Source organism: Bombina bombina, chromosome 3 (genome assembly GCF_027579735.1).
Source record: "Bombina bombina isolate aBomBom1 chromosome 3, aBomBom1.pri, whole genome shotgun sequence".
In the NCBI taxonomy this organism is placed as follows: domain Eukaryota; kingdom Metazoa; phylum Chordata; class Amphibia; order Anura; family Bombinatoridae; genus Bombina; species Bombina bombina.
In genome coordinates, this window is record NC_069501.1 from 1,195,761,020 (window position 1) to 1,195,781,978 (window position 20,959).

General features: G+C 38.3%; 1 protein-coding gene across 1 annotated transcript in view; it reads right to left on the reverse strand.

The window, feature by feature from the left end:
* LOC128654621 (N-acetylated-alpha-linked acidic dipeptidase 2-like) overlaps window positions 1-20,959 on the reverse strand; it is a 223,263-nt gene that overhangs the window by 168,740 nt on the left and 33,564 nt on the right. The window contains exons 3-6 of the mRNA XM_053708628.1: window positions 17,623-17,728; window positions 16,576-16,688; window positions 15,374-15,447; window positions 12,519-12,620 (exon numbers count right to left, since the gene is read on the reverse strand). Coding sequence (XP_053564603.1) covers window positions 12,519-12,620; window positions 15,374-15,447; window positions 16,576-16,688; window positions 17,623-17,728 — 395 coding nt within the window. The remainder of the gene's footprint in view (window positions 1-12,518; window positions 12,621-15,373; window positions 15,448-16,575; window positions 16,689-17,622; window positions 17,729-20,959) is intronic.

The window sequence follows — 20,959 nt, forward strand, 5'->3', positions numbered from 1 at the left end:
CACTCTCCCTCACACTCACATACACACTCTCCCTCACATTCTCAATCACACACAGTCACTCTCCCTCACACACACACACAGCCACTCTCCCTCCGACACACACACACAGTCACTCATACACACACACACATACAGTCACTCATACACACACACAGTCACTCATACACACACACACAGTCACTCATACACACACACACAGTCACTCATACACACACACAGACACTCATACACACACACACAGTCACTCATACACACACACACAGTCACTCATACACACACACAGTCACTCATACACACACACGCACAGTCACTCATACACACACACACACAGTCACTCACACACACACACAGCCACTCACACACACAGCCACTCACACACACACAGCCACTCACACACACACAGCCACTCACACACACACAGCCACTCACACACACACAGCCACTCACACACACACACAGCCACTCACACACACACACAGCCACTCACACACACAGCCACTTACACGCAACCACTTACACACAACATTTAGTTAGCAAACAATTTATCTACACTACAGAATCAAAAGTGGTTGAGTTTTGTGCAAACAAGCTAAGCAACAGTTCATGGGAGTCACTTATGCAGAACTGACAAAGATACCAGGGTAAACATAATTCAAAGGAATGCAAACATACATTAAACAATTAAGTATTGATTAAACAAAAAAAGGGTAAACATTGTTTTACAAACAAAGTACGTAGGATAAAAAAATAATAATTAATAACTGCAAAAAAATAAATTAAATAAAATCATATTTTTTTACTGACAAGAGTCCCCCATCATCATTACCATTATTTTTATTACTCTGTCTTCACACATCTTCTAATCTCCTGTCACTTTCCAGCTCCAATCTCCACAACCATCCCGCAGCTCCCTGTGCTAAACCCGTCTCTCCCTGTCAGTGAGGTTTACTTAGTGAGATCTCGGCGGTCCTGTTTGTGTATGCCGGGTCCGCCACCTCCCCATCCTCCAGAGTTTCGCCAGTGACACTCCACAGGCGAGCAGGACAGGTTCACAAGACATCCTCAGGCGAATCAAAGAACTACTCTGTGTCGCTGTCAGACACCATCGGTCAGGCTGGGCGAAAGCCTCACAGGGCCCTGCTCCCCGGGGGTGCTCGACAGCCCAGCATGAAAAGAAAAGTTTGACTGAACTGATGGCGCCTGACAGCGACACATAGTAGTTCTTCAATGCGCCTGAGGATGTCTTGTGAACCTGCCCTGCTCCCCTGTGGTGTGAGTGTCACTGGCGGATAGGGAAGGGGCAGACCAGGCATACACAAACATGACCCAGGATCTCACTAGAGTAAACCTCACTGACAGGGAGAGGTGGGTTTAGCACAGGGAGCTGTGGAAGGCTGGAGGAAAAGGCCATTTTAGAGTGTATCAGAAAACTTTTAGCCTGCTGTGGTCTGTTACTGATTACTCGTCAGTGGGCTCAATATTCTATAAGTTCTCTGCTCTGGCGCTACTATCAAACATGTCTCATCATGAGTATCGCCAGAGCAGAGAACTTATAGAATATTTAGCCTAATGATGAGTAATTACTAATCAGTTCTGTAATGCAATGTGCCAGGCATACCCCAAATTTACTATGCAGAAGCTCCTTCAACCTCGGTTTAGGACTCCACACAGATTCCACATGTGACTATGCTGACGGCACTTACTCAACTGTGCACCAAGACATTTGACACGCTGAGGGCTCCAAGATGATCAACGGCCCTTTTGATGCGCGGCAGTAAGAAGTGCGCGGGACAATAGAAATCAATGCGCTGCCGCGCTCATTAGAGGGTACATTAACCACCACAATTGGAAATTTATTCCATGAATCCACCACCCTTTCTGTAAAAAAATGCTTCCTCACATTTCTCCTGAATCTGCTACCCTCTAACTTTAGATTGTGACCCTTTGTTTTTTTTATACAGAGCATACGATGTCCCTGCACCTGGGCTTACACTACCATAAGTTTAACAATAAGCAGATCACAAGGCAGACACTCAAATGGGCAATTATCCCCACTATTGTTAGAGACACAAAACAAAAAAACCCTCTCTATCCATTCTATGAGTCCACGACCATTACCACCTCACAAAGTGAAACAAAAGAAATTGGCTTTATTACTATGTCACGTGTTACCCAACAAAAGTTATTTAACAAAGCTGGGTATTGACGTGTATAGCCTAAAAAAACCACAGTAATAAAACAAGTAACAAAAACAAATGAGTGCCCTGGTGTCAGGTATAGGTGACAATTGCCCTTTTGAATGTTCTACTTATTGATAGACTTATGATAGTGTAAGCCCAGGTGCAGGGACACCATATAATGTCTGTTATACAACGCTATTTTATTTTTAGCTCCTATAGTTTTAATATACGTCTATAAAAGTTATATTTATTACTTACAGGGTTTAAAACTCTGAGAATTGAAAAAAACTTGCTATATACTCTCAGAATCAACTAATTGAGTTTGAGTGGGTAGTAGGGATGGGCGAATGTTTCGCAACATTCGAAAAATGAAACGCATTTTAACACATTCGTTTGTTTGAATCAAATTTCGAATGTTTACATAACATTCTAACATTCGATTTTTGAATGTTTGGTTTCGAATTTTACAATTGTATTCGAAAATGTCTGTTTTGAAAAATTCGAATTTATATTTGTAATAGTATTTCTGATGCTTTCTTTAAATGTAATATTAAAATTATGCAATATTCTATATAGAAACATTTGAAATCATATATTTGTATCTATTATGTATCAATTTACTAGATTCCCTCCCTACCCCATGAACTATTTAACTTCTGAATAGTATTTGTTAAATAGAATGTAAAATTTCGAAATTTCGAATTTGGACATTCGATATAATTATAAACATTTGAATTCGAAAGTGACATTCGAAAACTGTAAATAGCATTAGATTATAGAATTTTTAAGAATATTCGTTCTTATCAACATTCGGATTTATAATTCGAATTTCGGTAATAATATTCGTTCTAACATTCGAATTCGAAAATGTACACATTCGCCCATCCCTAGTGGGTAGATGTTTTATCCCCCAACTATGGGTGTTAAAAGATGCTTTCTTTTCATTTTTTTTTTTGATACTTCAGGCTAAAGCATCTAAGACCCTCCTCTAATCCTCTTAGTAGGAAAGAGGTGATTTGATCTACTTTTATTGATTTGTAGCATCCTAATTAGGCTTTTTTTTAAATATACCTAGGTAGGTATCTTGCATATGTCTGGAAATATTGCTGCCATCTATTGCTCTTGCAAATAAATAACATTCTTGCAAAACTGCTGTCATAAAGCGCTGCATAGATATGCACGCTCCTGAACTTACTGTCCCTGCTTTTCAACAAAGGATACCAATAGAAAAAGGAAATGTGATAATGGAAAAGCTGTTTAAAATGACATCAGACATGCTCTATCTGAATCATGAAAGACAATTGTTTTTCAGGTTTCTTTAAGAAGATGCAGGACCACAGAATAACTAAATACATCTCTGACATCCCTACAATTTAAAAGGGACATAAAACAAGTTGGCATAGAGACAAAATATAATAATATGAACTTTAATTACTTTACCTGCAAATTTATACTGCAGTGCCTCGCCATTAACCCTTTCCTGTAAGTTACTCATTGATTTTTGATTGCTATTTTCTGCTTAGTAACTTTGAGTAAAGCAAAGGGACAATATTATCTACAATGTTTGATGAATTTTCCAGCCCCCACTTGTGAAAACTAGAGTATTTACAAGATAATTACAAATATTACCTCATGAGTTGGCAGAGGTGGGGGTACTCAGTACCGGTACAAAAAAAAAAGGCCTGGCTATATCTATCTCCACCTTTGCTTTGGTAGAATAAAGGACTATAACAGTCATTATCTGCTGGAGCATGACTAGAAGCAAATAAACTGCTGTGAACCCAGTTTAAATACAATGCCTGTGTTTCTGATCCTAAACACTGATAAGGGGAGGTGGATTAGACTTCTCCAGACAGCATGGCTATGTTACTAATTTTGCTTATTTTTGAAAATGATTTGAAAATAACAATTTTTTTAATGCAAACTATATTTACTTAATTAGCCCTTTTAGGATATGCACAGATCTCAACATGTTTTATGGCACTTTAAGCCTTTGAAGCCTTTACTTTCAACAGTGAGATGAGTAAAGGTTCACATAATTTGGCTGCAGAAGGAAATATTACAGCTCTGCAAAAAAATGTTTTAAAGACAACAAGGTGTCTTATCGTAAGACTTACGATCAAGTTTGAAACAAAGTGGAGCCAAATTAGTCATTTCAAGAGCTGATTACAACAGAATGGAACACAACCAACAGATACATCTCTCTAGAGTTGGCAAGCAGACATGACACATCTAGCTCAGGTTTGGCAGATAGAGAAAAACTATGTAATCAAAGGCCTAAACTCACAACAGTAACAATAACATAAGATGCTGTTCAACATCATCTCTAGTAGTCCTGTAACATAACAAAGTGAAAGTGGCCGGTTAAATCAGAGAAAATAATTGGTTCTCACTGCTCTTGCGAATTCCAAATTTGGCTGAATAAAGAATGACATTTCTTTTATGACTAAGCAAAGTGAAAGCCCTTGCAAACCATTTAATATGCACCCAAGAAAAAATAATAATACTATTTTATCAAAAAACAATTTATTTTCCTCCCAGAAATATGTCTGACGACCACAAGAGAAACTCAAGTTAGCAAGATGATCCAGATATCCTGGATCAAACAGTTCACTATTCAACCAGCTGTCTGGTAGAAAGTGAGTAAAAAATCATATCAAATCATGACACATACATTTTTTTTATATTTTTTACTCCCCGCTAGTGCCTTACTGAGTTTCTGAAAAGGGTGAAGTGGCTCCTTGTGCTGCTCATTTTCATGGTATGCACTAATATGCAGCTTGTAACATGACTGCCTGGTTGCAAAGTAATATAGTAACCAGGCACATAAATTTCCTCCTCTTCAATCCCAATCTGCAGCACCCCATGCTACAGGGCTACAGCTCATGGTTGTGTGTAAGGGGCTGCAGGGTGAGGTGTCTGATCTAATGTGGATAATTGGCTGACAGGGTGTGTAAGGCTTTGAAGTTTGGTTTAACGCTACATGTAAGTATGTGGCTGACAGAGGGGCTGCAGGTCCATGGGTCTCATCCCCAGTCTGATATACGCTTGAGGATAATAGAGGCTGCAAGGCTAGGTGTCCTATCTGATAGTGGTATGCAGGGCCAGGGTTCTGATCTTAGGTCTGACACGTTAACAATTAAAGGGTGTCTTTAGGACCGTTGTATAATCTGATTGGTTTCTGCAGGGCCCAGGATTTCTGATGTGAGCATGGGGCTTCTAGAGAGGTAGCAGGGCCTTTTGAGATGATGTGAGGTCTGGTGCAGTTGTAGAGCTTTTGAAGGGGCTGTAGGATCATTTAAATATGATCTGAGATCTGATGTAGGTACTGGGATTTAAAAAAGGGTTGCATTGACAAGTGTCTGAGTGGGTACATTGTTGAAGGATTAAAATTCTGATAACAAGGTCAAAACATGGGGGCCTATTTATGAAAGGCCTGTCGGACATGATCCCACATTGCGGATTATGTCCGACAGACCTCGCTGAATGTGGAGAGCAATACGCTCTCCACATTCAGCATTGCACCAGCAGCTCTTGTGAACTGCTGGTGCTGCGCCGCCCCCCTGCAGATTCATGGCCAATCGGCCGCTAGCAGGGGGTGTCAATCAACCCGATCGTATTCGATCGGGTTGAATTGCGGCGATGTCTGTCCGCCTCCTCAGAGCAGGCGGACAGGTTATGGAGCAGTGGTCTTTAGACCGCTGCTCCATAACTTGCGTTTCTGGCGAGTCTGAAGGCTCGCCAGAAACATGGACCCTCAAGCTCCATACAGAGCTTGATAAATGGGCCCCATGGCCTTAGCTATTGCCCACTGCTCATCAATAATTTATATGTAGCTGGCAAACCTATATCTTTGAAATAATTGCTATCTGTATGATAATCAGGTGTACAATCTATCTATTAACCACTAAAACCAGCATGTAATTAAAGTACACAAAAAAAATAAAAGACCATAAAAAAATAATAAACTGTAATCATTGTTTACTTTTGTTTAATTTAAAAAATAAATATATATATTTGTGTGATTGTGGATCTGGGATAGGAACAAAGATTTTATACAATTTGTTGGTTTATCGCAGTCATGCCTATACCCATTCATCTTTTTTTTACTTATAGCCACGCATACATGCATTATTAAACATATATGTGCTGGTAGAAAACCCTTTAGCCAAACTGCTTTGGACTGGAAAAGGTTTGGAATTTGGAATATTTGAGTCTTTAAAATTGGACAGTTTGGAGAGGGGATGGGACCAAGTGTAAACAACAATAATTTATGTTATTTAGACAATATTTACATCTCATAATACAGTACATGCATGTAACCTAAAGGTAGTTTTATATCATTTTTTTTAATACTTTTGTGACTTAAAAGGCAGAAAAAATAGTAATTTTTGATAATTTTGTTTTTAATTATTAGTGAAAAAGTTTAGATTTTAGAATATGCCATTGAATAAAGATAAATGCAAAATGGTTAACTTTAAAGGAACACTAAATAGAGTAGAATTGAATAATTGACAAATACACAATAAAAGACAATGAAGTAGCACTTACATTGAATTAGAAATGAGCAGTAGAATCATTTCTGGCAAATTTCAAAGTTAAAACAATTTTTCCTCCCCCTGTAACATGTGACAGCCATCAGCCAATCACAAAATGCATATGCGTATTTACTGTGCACTTTTGCACATGCTCAGTAGGAGCTGGTGCCTCAGATAATGTGCATATAAAAATAATGTGTATGTTTTGATAATGGAAGCATATTGGAATTTTTTTAAAAATTGGATGATTTTTCAAAATTATGAAACTTTAATTTAGACTTTGTGCTCCAGTAAAGATACAGTCAATAAGGAGAAGACTACACGTGTATGCTCCACTCACTGGCCATAGCCTTATCTGGGGGAGAATGGGGGTGTTACAGGAATGCAACTTGGACCATTTTGAAACAGCTAAATATATAGCAAAATAAGGAAAATTGGTTAAAAATAAAGGGCCAGAATACAAGTGGAGCAGTATTTAAAGGGACAGTCTAGTAAAAATTAAACTTTCATGATTCAGATAGGGCATGCCATTTTAAACAACTTTTCAATTCACTTTTATCATCAAATTTGCTTTGTTCTCTTGGTATTCTTTGTTGAAAGCTAAACCTAGGTAGGCTCATAGGCTAATTTCTAAGCCCTTCAAGGCCATCTCTTATCTGAATGAATGTGACAGTTTTTCAGTTCTAGAGGGTGTTAGTTCACGTGTGTCATATAGATAACATTGTGTTCATAAGGGGCGGGCTGGGCTTCTCTGATACACTGTAAAATGGGCCGCATCGCCTTATATAAGGACAGCACGGCCGTGAAACTGAGCACTGCAGGGGACATATATTATAATCGCTTTTTTTATTTTTAATTGTTATTTTAATAGCAACCAGCAGTGGGTGCAGCGGTAGTTTGAGAACTTGAGAGCAGCATTTTTTTCTGTTGATACCCGCACTGTCTTGAGATTTGATTGGTTGTTGTTGGTGATAGCCGCTTGTCTTTATCTCTATTCCTATAACACGGCACCATATGGGGATGTGTATTTTTTCCTGTTCTGACTATGACTGGAGGGTGTGTGGTTTACGTAGCCCAATGATAACAACTCTTTTCTCGTCTGAGATTGTTTTGGAACGTAGACAACAATCTAATATCCTGAGTGTAATCTTGTGGTTCCACAGCATTGATCACAGCTGGAACATCCTGATAAAATGTTGATGTTGGTATTGTTAATTTTGTTTCTAACTTTACATTGCACACACTGCAGTGCTCACTGATTGGTTAATTGGAAATGGGAGGGCTCAATAGGCCTTTATATGTTTGTATTCAAAACACTGGCCTAGATTTGGAGTTTGGCGGTAGCCGTGAAAACCAGCGTTAGAGGCTCCTAACGCTGGTTTTAGGCTACCGCCGGTATTTGGAGTCAGTCAAAAAAGGGTCTAACGCTCACTTTTCAGCCGCGACTTTTCCATACCGCAGATCCCCTTACGTCAATTGCGTATCCTATCTTTTCAATGGGATCTTTCTAAATCCGGTATTTAGAGTCGTGTCTGAAGTGAGCGTTAGAAATCTAACGACAAAACTCCAGCCGCAGAAAAAAGTCAGTAGTTAAGAGCTTTCTGGGCTAACGCCGGTTCATAAAGCTCTTAACTACTGTACTCTAAAGTACACTAACACCCATAAACTACCTATGTACCCCTAAACCGAGGTCCCCCCACATCGCCGCCACTCGATTAAATTTTTTTAACCCCTAATCTGCCGACCGCCACCTACGTTATACTTATGTACCCCTAATCTGCTGCCCCTAACACCGCCGACCCCTATATTATATTTATTAACCCCTAACCTGCCCCCCACAACGTCGCCGCCAGCTACCTACAATAATTAACCCCTAATCTGCCGACCGCAAAGCGCCGCCACATACATTATAGCTATGTACCCCTAATCTGCTGCCCCTAACACCGCCGACCCCTATATTATATTTATTAACCCCTAATCTGCCCCCCTCAACGTCGCCTCCACCTGCCTACACTTATTAACCCCTAATCTGCCGAGCGGATCTCACCGCTACTATAATAAAGTTATTAACCCCTAATCCGCCTCACTCCCGCCTAAATAACCCTATAATAAATAGTATTAACCCCTAATCTGCCCTCCCTAACATCGCCAACACCTAACTTCAATTATTAACCCCTAATCTGCCGACTGGAGCTCACCGCTATTCTAATAAATGTATTAACCCCTAAAGCTAAATCTAACACTAACACCCCCCTAAATTAAATATAATTTTAATCTAACGAAATTAATTAACTCTTATTAAATAAATTATTCCTATTTAAAGCTAAATACTTACCTGTAAAATAAATCCTAATATAGCTACAATATAAATTATAATGATATTATAGCTATTTTAGAATTAATATTTATTTTACAGGTAACTTTGTATTTATTTTAACCAGGTACAATAGCTATTAAATAGTTAAGAACTATTTAATAGCTAAAATAGTTAAAATAATTACAAATTTACCTGTAAAATAAATCCTAACCTAAGTTACAATTAAACCTAACACTACACTATCAATAAATTAATTAAATAAAATACCTATAATTATCTACAATTAAATCTAACACTACACTATCAATAAATAAATTAAATACAATTCCTACAAATAAATACAATGAAATAAACTAACTAAAGTACAAAAAATAAAAAAGAACTAAGTTACAAAAAATAAAAAAATATTTACAAACATTAGAAATATATTACAACAATTTTAAACTAATTACACCTACTCTAAGCCCCCTAATAAAATAACAAAGCCCCCCAAAATAAAAAAATGCCCTACCCTATTCTAAATTACTAAAGTTCAAAGCTCTTTTACCTTACCAGCCCTGAACAGGGCCCTTTGCGGGGCAGGCCCCAAGAAGTTCAGCTCTTTTGCCTGTAAAAAAAAAACATACAATACCCCCCCCACCCACATACCCCTAATCTAACCCAAACCACCCTTAAATAAACCTAACACTAAGCCCCTGAAGATCTCCCTACCTTGAGTCGTCTTCACCCAGCCGAGCCAAATTCTTCATCCAAGCGGAGCAAGAAGAGGTCTTCCATCCGATTGAAGTCTTCATCCAAGAGGCATCTTCTATCGTCATCCATCCGGAGCGACGAATGACGGTTCCTTTAAATGACGTCATCCAAGATGGCGTCCCTCGAATTCCGATTGGCTGATAGGATTCTACCAGCCAATCGGAATTAAGGTAGGAATATTCTGATTGGCTGATGGAATCAGCCAATCAGAATCAAGTTCAATCCGATTGGCTGATTGGATCCTATCAGCCAATCGGAATTCGAGGGACGCCATCTTGGATGACGTCATTTAAAGGAACCGTCATTCGTTGTTCAGTCGTCGGCCAGGATGGATGTTCCGCGTCGGAGGTCTTCAGGATGCTGCCGCTCCGCTCCGGATGGATGACGATAGAAGATGCCTCTTGGATGAAGACTTCAATCGGATGGAAGACCTCTTCTTGCTCCGCTTGGATGAAGAATTTGGCTCGGCTGGGTGAAGACGACTCAAGGTAGGGAGATCTTCAGGGACTTAGTGTTAGGTTTATTTAAGGGGGGTTTGGGTTAGATTAGGGGTATGTGGGTGGTGGGTTGTAATGTTGGGGGGGGTATTGTATGTTTTTTTTTTACAGGCAAAAGAGCTGAACTTCTTGGGGCATGCCCCGCAAAGGGCCCTGTTCAGGGCTGGTAAGGTTAAAGAGCTTTGAACTTTAGTAATTTAGAATAGGGTAGGGCATTTTTTTATTTTGGGGGGCTTTGTTATTTTATTAGGGGGCTTAGAGTAGGTGTAATTAGTTTAAAATTGTTGTAATATATTTCTAATGTTTGTAAATATTTTTTTATTTTTTGTAACTTAGTTCTTTTTTATTTTTTGTACTTTAGTTTATTTCATTGTATTTATTTGTAGGAATTGTATTTAATTTATTTATTGATAGTGTAGTGTTAGGTTTAATTGTAGATAATTATAGGTATTTTATTTAATTAATTTATTGATAGTGTAGTGTTAGGTTTAATTGTAACTTAGGTTAGGATTTATTTTACAGGTAAATTTGTAATTATTTTAACTATTTTAGCTATTAAATAGTTCTTAACTATTTAATAGCTATTGTACCTGGTTAAAATAAATACAAAGTTACCTGTAAAATAAATATTAATCCTAAAATAGCTATAATATCATTATAATTTATATTGTAGCTATATTAGGATTTATTTTACAGGTAAGTATTTAGCTTTAAATAGGAATAATTTATTTAATAAGAGTTAATTAATTTCGTTAGATTAAAATTATATTTAATTTAGAGGGGTGTTAGTGTTAGACTTAGCTTTAGGGGTTAATACATTTATTAGAATAGCGGTGAGCTCCAGTCGGCAGATTAGGGGTTAATGTTTGAAGTTAGGTGTCGGCGATGTTATTGAGGGCAGATTAGGGGTTAATACTATTTATTATAGGGTTAGTGTCGCGGATTAGGGGTTAATAACTTTATTATAATAGCGGTGCGGTCCAGTCGGAAGATTAGGGGTTAATAAGTGTAGGCCGGTGGAGGCGACGTTGTGGGGGGCAGATTAGGGGTTAATAAATATAATATAGGGGTCGGCGGTGTTAGGGGCAGCAGATTAGGGGTACATAGGGATAATGTAAGTAGCGGCGGTTTACGGAGCGGCAGATTAGGGGTTAAAAATAATATACAGGGGTCCGCGACAGCGGGGGCGGCAGAATAGGGGTTAATAAGTGTAAGGTTAGGGGTGTTTAGACTCGGGGTACATGTTAGAGTGTTAGGTGCAGACGTAGGAAGTGTTTCCCCATAGTAAACAATGGGGCTGCGTTAGGAGCTGAACGCGGCTTTTTTGCAGGTGTTAGGTTTTTTTTCAGCTCAAACAGCCCCATTGTTTCCTATGGGGGAATTGTGCACGAGCACGTTTTTGAGCCTGGCCGCGTCCGTAAGCAACTCTGGTATCGAGAGTTGAAGTTGCGTTAAATATGCTCTACGCTCCTTTTTTGGAGCCTAACGCAGCCTTTCTGTGGACTCTCAATACCAGAGTTATTTTAAAGGTGCGGCCAGAAAAAAGCCAGTGTTAGCTACGCGGGTCGTTACCGACAAAACTCTAAATCTAGCCGACTGTTTGTATGACAGAAGAAGGGGTTCTTTTACCCTGAAACTTCACTTTAATAAATATTTGTATTCACAAGCTGACTAAAGTCCAGTGAGGGCTTTATGTACGTCTTTTGTTGGAATCCTGAGAGCACCCCGGCAGTTGAAGTTTTATCGGTGAGAGTGCAACTAAACACCTGCAGCTAGTGTTGGCGATGTCAGGAGCGACAGATTAGGGGTTAATAGGTTTATTTAGTGTCTGCGATGTTGGGGGCAGCAGATAAGGGGTGTTTAGACTTGGGGTTTTATGTTAGGGTGTTAGGTTTAAACGTAACTTTTTTTCCCCCATAGATATCAATGGGGTTGCGTTACGGAGAATTTTCATTCTGCACTTCAGGTGTTTTTTTCTAACACTCTCTCCCCATTGATGTCTATAGGGGAAAGCGTGCACGAGCACATCAAAGCAGCCCTTTGGATTTTGTGCGGTATGGAGCTTAATGCCACTATATCGCACGCACAAGAAGGCTTTTCATTAACTCGTAATGGCAGCGCTATGGAGTGTGAAATAACAAAACTTTTTTTTGGCGTTAGTTTTGCACCCTGTTTAGCGCAACAATCGTAATCTGGGTGTTAGTCATTAACCTACAGGAAGTAGAACATTTACCTCTGGTTCTCCTTGGGCTGAAAACGCATTGTAAGGTGGTACAATGTCTGTGAAAGCTTCATATCCTTTAGGTGGAGCTTCAAATAAAGATGTGTTAAATATCTGAAAAGGAAGAATGTAGAATTAGAGATGTGTATGTGTCACATGCAAAAATAAATTAATGATTTAACAGTTCATTATGTCAATTAACCCCTTCGCTACCTGGACTTTCAGAGAAGAACTTGCCCAAAATACCGGAGAATCTTTAGCATTTTTGTATGTGCAAAACCACCCTCAATCTTTGAAGTCTCACCCCCATTGTGTACTGTTTGGCTGAGGGGGATAATGATTTAGTTCTCCTTAGTCATGCCCTCAGCCTGGATAATGATTTAATTCCTATTAGTCATGCCCTCAGCCTGGATAATGATTTAGTTCTCCTTAGTCATGCACTCAGCCTGGATAATGATTTCATTCCTATTAGTCATGCCCTCAGCCTGGATAATGATTTCATTCCTATTAGTCATGCCCTCAGCCTGGATAATGATTTCATTCCTATTAGTCATGCCCTCAGCCTGGATAATGATTTAATTCCTATTAGTCATGCCCTCAGCCTACCATTGCACTTCCTAGACAAGCCCATGGACATCTAGCAATGTCCATTGCATACATAACACCTCCCACATGACACAGCCTAGGGTCCCTAGGTGTCCAGTTTTTAACCAGACAGGTCAGTATTTTAGCGGTCTGTCCATAATATATATCGTAAACTACAGGACACTTACATCCAGATTTTTTTTAGAGATATCCATCCAATGCATCTGCATTAAAAATATGGCCTAAAAATAGGTGAAGCTGCACATGAACTGTTCTATATGATACTGGCAGCCAATTTGGATAAAGAAAATCATTATCATGGGAAATACTTAAACACTACTAAAGCTCTGCAAGGTTTTTTGGGGTTTTTTTATTGTCAAACATGGGGTGTAAAACATTTCACTGTGAAAACTACGGTCAAGGAAGGTCAAATCTCTCCTGTGTGTGTTACTGGCATCCAATTGAATAAAACCACTGCTCAATTGTGAGAAATACATATATATGCTGCTGAATCAAGGCTGGGGCATAAGGTAGATCTTTGGGGGTTGGCCATTGTGTGAACCCACTCATGTACATTCATCTACAGGTTGTCCTTTATTTTTTGTATAGAGTATAGATAAATATCCCTAGTCAGGCCTCCAGTGATCAAAACATTTTTTAAACTCCTGACACTGAATGAGATAAACCTTTTATTCCTCCTCATAATAACACAATTTATTTATGTACAGGTGGCCCTCGGTCTACAACGGTTCAATTTGCACCGTTTCAGAATAACAACCTTTTTTTCAGTCATGTGACTGCTATTGAAAAGCATTGAGAAGCAGTGCATTGATTAAAATAGCCAGTAGGTGGAGCTGTCCGCTTGAGTTACAGCAAAGATATGCAAGCTAAGCAAGCTGAAAATGAATCAGTTTAACCAGACCTGAGCTATCAAGCAGCTTGCAAAGGAACAAGATCTTCCTGTCTATAAATCAGTCCAGATTGGAATGCATAGAAAGAATTGTTTGCAGAAAAATGCAAGTAAAGTCTGTGTTGTGTGATTATTTCATTAGGTTTATAATGCTGTTTAGCATTAGGTGTTACTTATGCCAATTTTGAGAGGGGCCTGGAACCTAACACCCTCACTTCCCATTGACTTACATTATAAACCGGGTTTCAATTTACAATGGTTTTGATTTACAACCATTCATTCTGGAACCTAACCCCGGCGTAAACTGAGGGCTACCTGTATTTATTTTTACATATGTATATAATAATTGTTTATTATTTTCAGTTAATTTTGTTGAGTGGTACTAAAAATAACAGGGTTATGTTTTAGGAGAATTGTTTTTAGCATACAGTAGGAAATGTGTAATATTAAAAGGGACTCATGTTTTCCTCTTTGTCGCATATATAAAAGAGAGCATTTTAAAATGTTTAATTCTTTTAACATTTTTTTCCAATATATTTCAGTCAATCTATCATCTATCTATCTATCTATCTATCTATCTATCTATCATCATTCTCTAACTTTCTATTTATTATCGTTCTCTATCTATTATCATTCTCTATCTATCAATCATCATTCTCTATCTATTATTGTTCTCTATCTATCAATCTACCTATTATCGTTCTCTATCTATTTATTATCGCTCTCTATCTATTATCGTTCTCCATCTATCTATTATCATTCTCTATCTTTCTATTTATTATCGTTCTCTATCTATCTATCATCATTCTCTATCTTTCTATTTATTATTGTTCTCTATCTATCTATCATCATTCTCTATCTATCATCTATCAATCATCATTCTCTATCTATTTTCATTCTCTATCTACCTATTATCGTTCTCTATCCATCTATTTATTATCGTTCTCTATCCATCTATTTATTATCATTCTCTATCTATCTATCATCTATATATCTATCTATTATCATTCTATATCTATCTAGCACATTTTTTCATATTTCTTCTCTCTATTTAACTTTTGGCAGATTATTTATTTTTCTTTGCCAACAACTTTATCTATGAGAGTAACCTTTTTAAGATTACTAGTACAACACAAGTATCTTTACCAAATTTAAAGTACAAACCATAAACACAGAGATATGAATAATTCACAAATTAAATGTTCAATTCTTGAAACTCATCAACAAACATGCAATGTGTCCTATAATGTGTAGGGATGTTGGTCATTGGATTGGGTTGGAGTAGATTGGCTTTAGCTGCACACTTCATAGCATTTCAATCAAGAGTTTAGAGACATTATTTAAATTTGAAATGATTTTATCCACTCCTTACCTCATTTCCATGTTCATTAATAATAGAGATATAGTTGGGTTTAGTTTTATTAGGATACGACAACAGAACATCATAATGCACCCAGGGCCGGATTTACATCTCAGGTGCCTGTAGGCACAAAAACCTGAAGCGCCCCCCCCACCCCCCCCACCCCCCCTAGAAAAAAGTGGAAAAAATGAGGACTTTTTTTTATTATTATTTAGGACAACTAAAAATAAATATTAGATGTAAAATTACATTTTCCCTTTTATGGAGATACACAAATACACACACCAATTGCAATATTTGTTGTAATGGAAGCTACACCAAAAATCAATATTCACTTGACTCAAATGGCCATACAATTTCTATTATGTATAACAAAAACAAATCATGTTAAACTTTTAATGCAAAATATTCTAAAGAAAACCCTATTTAAAGGGACATCAAATGTGACAGTTTGCTGGGCATTTTATTATTGCACTAGTGCTTGCAGAGAAGTGTGTTAGCCTCTTGCAAAAGAGTTAAACACATAGTCAATGTCAGTTCTGAGACAGCAATACACATCTGTGCAGACCCAGATGGGCTCATAGGACATGTTTATTGACAAGCCATTAGTGTATTGCTTTTCTGGAGATGACTTTGACTATGTGCTTAACATTTTGTTGGAGTCAAACACAGTTTTGTGTAAACAATAGCAATATTAAAACTAGCAGCATGCAAGCTCATCACCATCAACAACCTGTGCAGCCAGTGGAAGAAAATATAAAATGTAGGGAAAAAAATCTTGTAAACTCTGATATTTTTGGTACAAACACACACAGATGTTACATTTATTTTGTTCTGAAATATAAATATCATATGATGTTGCTCTCAAAGGAAAACATGGAATGTTGTAGATTATATGTAATCCAGGGGTCAACAAATGTGTTTAAAATTAGAATTTAGAAATTCAATGGGAGGGGTTTAGTTTTAATCTTTGCCCCTCTCTCCTTCATGGCTCCCTCAACTGCTGTAACATATTCCCAATGAAACACTCGACTTTGTAGGCACCTGGCAGCACAATTCTTACTAAAATAAATGCCCTCATAAAAAAAAAAAAAAAAAAAAAAAAAAAAAATTTTTTTTTTTTTTTTTTTTTTTATTATTGACAGGCAGGCGCCCCTCACTGCAAGGCGCCTGTAGGCACATGCCTACTGTGCCTAATGGGAAATCCGGCCCTGAATGCACCAGTTCTACTGAATCCAGACCAAATTCTTTCCACTGAGCTTGAATGAGTTTAGCGAGTTGAAGGTTTTGTTCAGTTCCTGCCAGATGAGGTTTCTTTGTAAATTCTCTGCAGAAATTCCATAAATGTATGTAGTTTATTAACTTTTTAAAGCTAGACAGTGCTAGTTTGTGTGCCATATAGATAACATTGTGCTCACTTTCGTGGAGCTATTTATGACTCAGCACTAATTGGCTGATATGCAAGTTTGTAAAAAGCACTAAGATAAGGGGGCAGTCTGCAGAGGCGTAGATGCAAGGTAATCACAGAGGTAAAAAGTATATTATTATAAGTGTGAATTATAAACCGGGGAATGGGTAATACATTTTAAACAATAAAAAAAATAATCAAATTTACTTTGGTCTCTGGATATCCTTTATTTGAAGGCATACCTGTATAGGCTCCCAAGCAGCAAAGCACAATGGAGAGCTAGTTGGTGATTGGTGGTTACACACATGTTGCTTTTTGTCACTGGCTCATCAGATGGGTTCAACTAGGGCCCGGTACTGCATAGCTGCTCTAGAGCTGACTTTAACTATGGGTTTAAAAGCTTTGCAGGTGTCGAAAACATAGGTGCAACTTCCTTTCATCCACTTATGCACACTAACACCATTACACGGGCAACTCTCCTGACTTTCATCACAACACATTCCAAAAAAATAAGGTAACTCTGTGATCATTGGTTACAGATATCTGTATATTTTAGCCAGTTAGGTACAACGGATGCCTTTTAGGCAGGGCAAAAGAGGTTCACATGTAGATTAACCTTTGACCTTTTTTAGGAAACAATAATAAGTTTTGTCTTCTCTAATGTTGTTACCATAAGCAGGATACTGTCCTGTTTAGGGCTTAATTCAACGCTCTTCCTAAGGGCAGAGTTATGGGAGTAATATCTCTAGACATAGACGCTGTAATTACAGTTACTGAGTTCTAATTGATTTTTGAATGAACATTTTGTTATTTTGAAGCTTTTTCATAACCGAATACAACTTTACATTCTTACCTAAGGAATTCTTTAATGTTCTCTGCTTTCATTTCTGTCACAAGTTGGTCTCTAATCTTTGTTTTCTGTTGGATTCTATTTCCTGTAGTGGATTTTAATAGCCACCCTAGAATATAATAATAAATGTTTAGATAAAGATATAGTAAAGAAATAATTGATGGAACAATGCAAAGACAATGTGCAGCTATAGAACAAGGGGTAGATTTATCATATGTCAAGCAATAGGAAATCATGTCCGCTCGATATTGCTAAATGCAGACAGCATACGCGGTCAGCATTTATCATTTCACAAGCATTTCTAGTGAAATGCTTGTAGAATACCGCCCCCTGCTCACTGGCGGCCAATCGGCCACTAGCAGGGCGGTCAATCATCCCGATCGGATCGGGATGATTTCAATCCGCCATCTAAAAAATGGCGGAGAGGTTAAGGAGCAGCGGTTTTATGTCCTCTGCTTCTTAACTTCCATTTCAGACGAGCCTAAAACGATGGGACTCCAAAGCAGCATTCACTGCTTAATAAATGGTGCCCCGAAGCTCTATGCACGTCTCAGCTCAGCCTATTAGCTGCCCGCAAGTATATTAAAAGGACATTCCATACAAAATTAAAAACTACATAGATGCATTTCAGGTATGAATAGAGGCAATTTTGCATTATTCATGTATTAGCAAAAATGCTTCTAGAAAAAGCTATGGCTGTTTCAAGAGTGTATTTAGAGGGACAGTCTACACCAGAATGTTTATTGTTTTAAAAGATAGATAATCCCTTTATTACCCATTCCCCAGTTTTGCATAACCAACACAGTTATATTAATATACTTTTAACCTCTGTGATTACCTTGTATCTAAGCCTCTGCAAACTGCCCCTTTATTTCAGTTCTTTTGACAGACTTGCAGTTTAGCCAATCAGTGCCTGCTCCCAGATAACTTCACGTGCACAAACACAGTGTTATCTATATGAAACACATGAACTAACACCCTCTAGTGGTAAAAAACTATTAAAATGCATTCTGAGACGAGGTGGCCTTCAAGGTCTAAGAAATTAGCATATGAACCTCCTAGGTTAAGCTTTCAACTAAGAATACCAAGAGAACAAAGCAAAATTGGTGATAAAAGTAAATTGGAAAATTGTTTAAAATGACATGCCCTATCTAAATCATGAAAGTTTATTTTGGCCTAGACTGTCCCTTTAAGTATGCACCGTGCACCAGTAATATAAACACAGCACTTGTTCAGAGAGCCTAAGGTGCTTGTATCATCTGGTAATAACTAAATATATAGTAATATCTGTAATGTTTACTAGATGTATATTTGCCAATACATGTATATTGTAAAAAAAATTATATCCAAAGGTTTATTTCATTTATGTGTATTTCAATTTTGACTGGAATGTCCCTTTAACGTGTGCTAGAGGGCACCCTACAGGCAACTTGCCAAAGTGCTATAAATATTTTATGTGAGTGAAATAGCAGAAATGGTCTATTGATCTAGGACAGTTTTTCACCAATGATGGTAAGAGATTTTAACCTCTTCAGGACCGGGAATTTCAGAGAAAAACGTGACCAAAATATGGAGATTTTTGCTACCACAAGGTATTGATCTAGGCTCATTTTGGTATATTTTTTTGCCACCATTTCACCGCCAAATGCGATCATATTAACAAAATTGTTAACTATTTCACAAAAACTTTGTGTTTCTTATTGAAATTATTTACACACAACTACTGCAATCATAAGACAAATGGTTCTAAAAGTTTTTTCTGGGATCCCCTTTGTTCAGAAATAGCAGACATGCATGGCTTTGCCATTGCTTTTTGGTAATTAGAGACCGCTAATTGCAGCTGTGCACCACACTTCTGAAATTTCCAGCAGTGAAGGGATTAATTAGTTAGCTGGCAAGGGTAATAGTATTATAATATAGGTATTACCCTCCTACCTGAAACCTCTTACCTCCCTACCTGATCCCTCCCAAACAGCTCCCATTCCCACTCTTCAACACCATATTATTACTGGCAGACAGTCTGCCAGTATGAAGTTTTAGGGCTTTTTTTCAGTTATTTTTTTTTATTTTCTGCAGTGTAGGATCTCCCTTTACCCTTTCACATTCCTGATTCCTCCCAAACAGATCTCTAACCCTCCACCCTCCCAATGTTCTGTACCATCTTAGGTACTGGCAGCCGTGTGCCAGTACCCAGTTTATATATATAAAACACGGAAGGGGACTGCACTCTCACACCGGACCGGGTACACATCCCATGACCCTGTATCATGCTCAGCCCTGGGTGCTCACAGGCACTCACAGGAAGCTGTGCTGTACCCAGAGTCACAAGCAGTTAACCCCAGACAGGTCTGGGTGCAAGAACCATAGGGAAAATTACAAAACAAATTAATACAACACACAGAGAAAGTGCAGCACTCACTTACAGGCTCACAGCTAAGATTTAAAAGCAAAAATGGAAAGGTTAGTTACTGCATCTGGCCAAATGGGACAAGCCCAGGTACCACGTCAAGGTCTTTTCCAATACCTGAGACCTTAAAACAGCCACACAATGCAAGCTCTCAAATCCAAACAAACTGGGAACAAGGGAAGGGTGCACAGGCTTATGTAATCACCCTAGACATATACAAAACACGGAAGGGAACTGCACTCTCACACCGGACCGGGTACACATCCCATGACCCTGTAACATGCTCAGCCCTGGGAGCTCACCGGCACTCACAGGAAGCTGTGCTGTCCCCAGAGTCACAGGCAGTTAACCCCAGACAGTTCTGGGTGCAAGAACCATAGGGAAAATTACAAAACAAATTAATACAACACACAGAGAAAGTGCAGCACTCACTTACAGGCTCACAAAATGTTTTCCATAGTGTAGAAATCCCCCCTCACCCTCTCCACCTCCTCCCTCCAAGCAATCATATTGCTCCAAGCAATCTCCTCTCATGATCCCCTTTCCACAGTGTGATCAGGGGGCTGTCTAAGGAGTTTTAGATACAAGGTAGGTGTATTATTATAACTGTGTTGGTTATGCAAAACTGGGGAATGGGTAATAAAGGGATTAGCTATCTTTTTAAACAATACAAAAATTTGAGTTGACTGTCCCTTTAAATACAGAGCACAGGAAGCACTATCAGCTCACTCATTACCCATATATTCAGTGCAGTCGATTAGCATAATAAAAAGACAATGATTTAATGCCTACTCTGAATTTCAAATAAGCAGTAGATTTTTTTTCTGGAAAATTGTTTTTTTCTCCCATTTTCCAGCCCCTTGTATCATGTGACAGACATCAGCCAATCACAGACTAGTATACATATACTCTGAGCTTGTGCACATGTTCAGT